Source organism: Arachis duranensis, chromosome 8 (genome assembly GCF_000817695.3).
Source record: "Arachis duranensis cultivar V14167 chromosome 8, aradu.V14167.gnm2.J7QH, whole genome shotgun sequence".
Lineage (NCBI taxonomy): Eukaryota > Viridiplantae > Streptophyta > Magnoliopsida > Fabales > Fabaceae > Arachis > Arachis duranensis.
In genome coordinates, this window is record NC_029779.3 from 43,893,448 (window position 1) to 43,897,150 (window position 3,703).

Sequence of the window (3,703 nt, forward strand, 5' to 3'; positions counted from 1 at the left end):
CTCTTCAGCATATGAGCCCATTGGTTGACCTGCATACGCAACAAGATCTCCAACCTTCCTACCAGTGAGTCCAGAACCAACGGCTGTGACAACCCCAACAGCTTCCATACCTGAACACATTAAAAGTAAAACTAATCAACATATGATACTTTCTGCATCAAGTATTTGACATATTAGGATTTGTATATTTGTAATTTGCTTATCCTGCTGATTTTCCTTTCCTTCCTTTAAAGTTTTATACTGCTTTTCTATATTAAACTCTCAATGGAAGACGTTCAAATCAGAGAATGGCAATTCATTAAGAAAGGGATCACCAATAGTCAACGAAGAATAAGAATACTACATAACTTAGAAAAAGAGAAGACCGAAGGATGTTGAAACCTAAGGTGTCAGTTAGTCTTATGTATGTAGCGACAAATTATTTTTAGTACACGATGCAGAATTATATTCTTTAGAAAAAGGAAAAACACGAGGAGTAAAAATAAACAAGAAAATTTTTATGGCGAATAGATAGATGTTATTTATTATATGCAACAAGGAGTCATTATTATTTTTGGATAGAAGAGGGGCATTATTTCTAATTTGTTTGATTCTACAAAACAGCCAACTGTGCAAGCAAAACCGGTGAAAGTTTGGGAGCAAGGAGAATTCAAATAAATTAATATTTCCATATGATCTGGATTTGTACATTTTGTGCTAATGGCCTCCTCATGGTTCAAACCTCTCTGTTACCATCAAAATTAAATGTCATACATAAACTCCAAATTCCCAAAATGAAGACATACTGTTAACTAGCACACAAACATATATATATATATATAACATGGAGAGAGAATATCAACTACACCGGCATAATTTAGATATAAATCTTTACACCATTTAATAACCTTTTACCAAATAATTTTTGCAAAGCACACCATTACTTTAATGGTTTATGGTTGTATAGTTAAAAATTATATAATCTTAAAAGCTGTTCACAGTATAATCATATGGCCTTTGATCACTGCAAACTCTTGCTGCCTCCACTGCCAGAAATTTTTGCCATCAAGCATGATTGATGCCAGATAATTGGAGTGAATCAAGCCTGAAGGATTTGAGAGATTCAACGGCAAGTTTGCAGCAGATTGAGGATACAATTGTCAAGTGATTTGAACAGCAGATGCATCAGGATATACCCAAGGGAAATTTGAAGCTCTAGATTCCTCGTCAGAAGTTAGGTTTCAGAAAGAACATGTAGGAAAGTGAAGGAAAAGGTCGAGGGAATTTGAGATTGAAAGAAACTGACATTTCTCTACTTGTGTAATGAATCTGATCTTTTGCATTCTGAAAAGGATCATACACTAGGATCTAACCACAGAAACAGGATCAATACAACCGCAATTAAAAACCAGTGGTCAGTTATCCACAGATTCTACGGATAATAGATGGTGAAGCAGGTCTTCATAACTGACTCAAATACTCTAAAAGATACCAGTGCAATACAATACATCCTTAATTTTGAAGAATCCATGTATCATAGCCATCAACAAAATCTAGAATATTACTTCGTTGACATCCAATCATTTCCTTGCGTTCTTTGCGGTAACAAGTAGGAGGAAATCTAATGTTCCAGTACGTAAAATAGAAAGAATACAATGTACAATCTTTGTTATAACTTATAACCAATAAAACATTCTAGTTAAACATTAATTCTACCTGACCCCAGTAAAGGAACCAATTGCAAGTGAATCATTGGAAACCTCATCCCCTTCTATGTTGAAACTACCAGGTACTAACCACTAAGAACTAAAACAAGCTAAATAATCCACAGTTTGGATTGCTGCATGGAGTAATTGAACACTATAACAAACAAGCTAAATAATCCACAATTTTTCTCTACCTCTTCTTTTCATTTTCTTTTTTTTTTTTTTTTTGGCTTTNTTTCATGAGAGATCAATTGATAAGAGGTAAATAAACTCCAAAAACCTGGGGTGAAAGGCAATGAGGGGGCTTTGTAAACTCCTTTCCGAAAGTAGACATCGATAAAATTAAGTCCAATGGCTTTGTTCGTCACGCGCACCTCGCCTTCTTTTGGCTCTCCGATTTCCACATCCTCCCACTTCAGAACCTGTCATCAAATTTGCAACCACAGAAATAGGTCACAGGATAATGAAGCAAACCACAGACCACAGAAGCAGCACATATCTAATCTCAAATAATTTTAACAATAAATCAAATATATCGAAAAATAAAAATTTGTTTAAAAAAAAAATGCAAGAGTGAATAGTAACACTACTGAATCATAGAGACAGTAACATTACGTAACTAAAGTGGCGAATATACAACACAAACTTGAAATCAGAACAGTAGTAAAAGGAAAAGCATACTAAAATTACGAAAACGGAAAATTCAGGTTCCAATTGAAAAGAAAAACAAAAAAAGAAAAAGTAAAATGAGGTCGCTTTGATAGTTCATAATCATAACCTGAGGGCCACCGAGTTCATGAACTCTGATAGCTTTGACCATGTTTGATGAGAATGAAGCTTTAGCAATGAGAGGTTTTTGAGTTGGTGGAAGTGGAAGGGTGAAGAAGGGGAATGAAAGAGTTGAATTTGAAGAGGGTGAGAAACAAAAAAGGGAGTTCTGGAGTGTGACTTGTAGTAGCCTTGAAAATGACATGTTTCCTTTCTCTCCCAATAATTGCCAAATTGCCCAACCAGGGGGTTTTTGTTTCTCAAAAAGGAATAAGTTCTCAAAATTAGAAATATTAATTGAAAAATATAAAAATGAAATTTTATTCAGTGAATTTTTTGGACCGGGAAAAAGTACTTTTCTATTAAAAAGTGCATAAAAATGCGTATTGATAAATTAGTCAGCTTAAGTCTGTCCGATACTGCATAAGAGTAATAAAAACTTTAGAAAAACTTAGGAAAATACCTAAAGCCGAAAATTAGGTACTAATTTTAAAGGTTTTGACCCAAAATGGACCAAACGGACTAAAGACGCTAACGAGTTAGACCGGACCCAAACCCAACATATATAAACGGTTAAATACTCATTTCCATCCTAATTTGAAGAAAGAGGAGCTGAAGTGAAGAGAGGAAGAGAGATTGAGATTTCAGTATTCACCATCATTTTGTTTCGATCATAACTTGAGCTACGATGCTCTTATTCACGTGTCGTTTGCGGCCACGCCAAACTCTTGTCAAACCCGTTATTTCTAACGAACTTTGCTGGTAAGAATTCGCATCTCATGTTCTAGTTTTCTGCCCTAAGTAACTTTGCGTTTTTAGGTTTGGTTTTGAATAGATTTTTGTGATTTTGGTTGTTTATGGGTGATTTAGTATTGGAATATTGTTGGGTTTTGTCCCTAATACTGTCGGACAAGTTAAGTCTCTTTATATCCTTGTTGTTTGATGTTTTGGTTAGTCCTATTGTTGATTTTGTATATTATTTAATGTTAGATTGAAGTTTGATGTTTGTTGGAGTGAGCTTGGTGGTCTTGAGATTGGTGGCTTTTGCTTGGTGTTTTGAGTTGCGTGGGAATCGGCCAATGTATACTTTCGGTTTTCTTTATATAATATGTAATATTTCGTGAAATTTAGACTAGTGGCCCTAAGATAAGATTTAATGTTTGGGTGTATGTTTAATTGTATGTGAATTTGATGTTTGAAGATAAGTTGTAGGGTGGTGATGATGATATGAAATTTTGGGATGTCGGATA

At 34.6% G+C, this 3,703-nt stretch overlaps 1 protein-coding gene across 1 annotated transcript in view; it reads right to left on the minus strand.

The window, feature by feature from the left end:
• LOC107463026 (uncharacterized) overlaps nt 1-2,692 on the minus strand; it is a 5,847-nt gene extending 3,155 nt beyond the window's left edge. The window contains 3 exon segments of the mRNA XM_016081730.3: nt 1-110; nt 1,966-2,107; nt 2,464-2,692. The exon segment at nt 1-110 is cut by the window's left edge and continues 9 nt beyond it. Of these exon segments, the coding sequence (XP_015937216.2) occupies nt 1-110; nt 1,966-2,107; nt 2,464-2,658 (447 nt within the window). The 5' untranslated portion in view covers nt 2,659-2,692.
• Nucleotides 2,693-3,703: the final 1,011 nt, after the last annotated feature.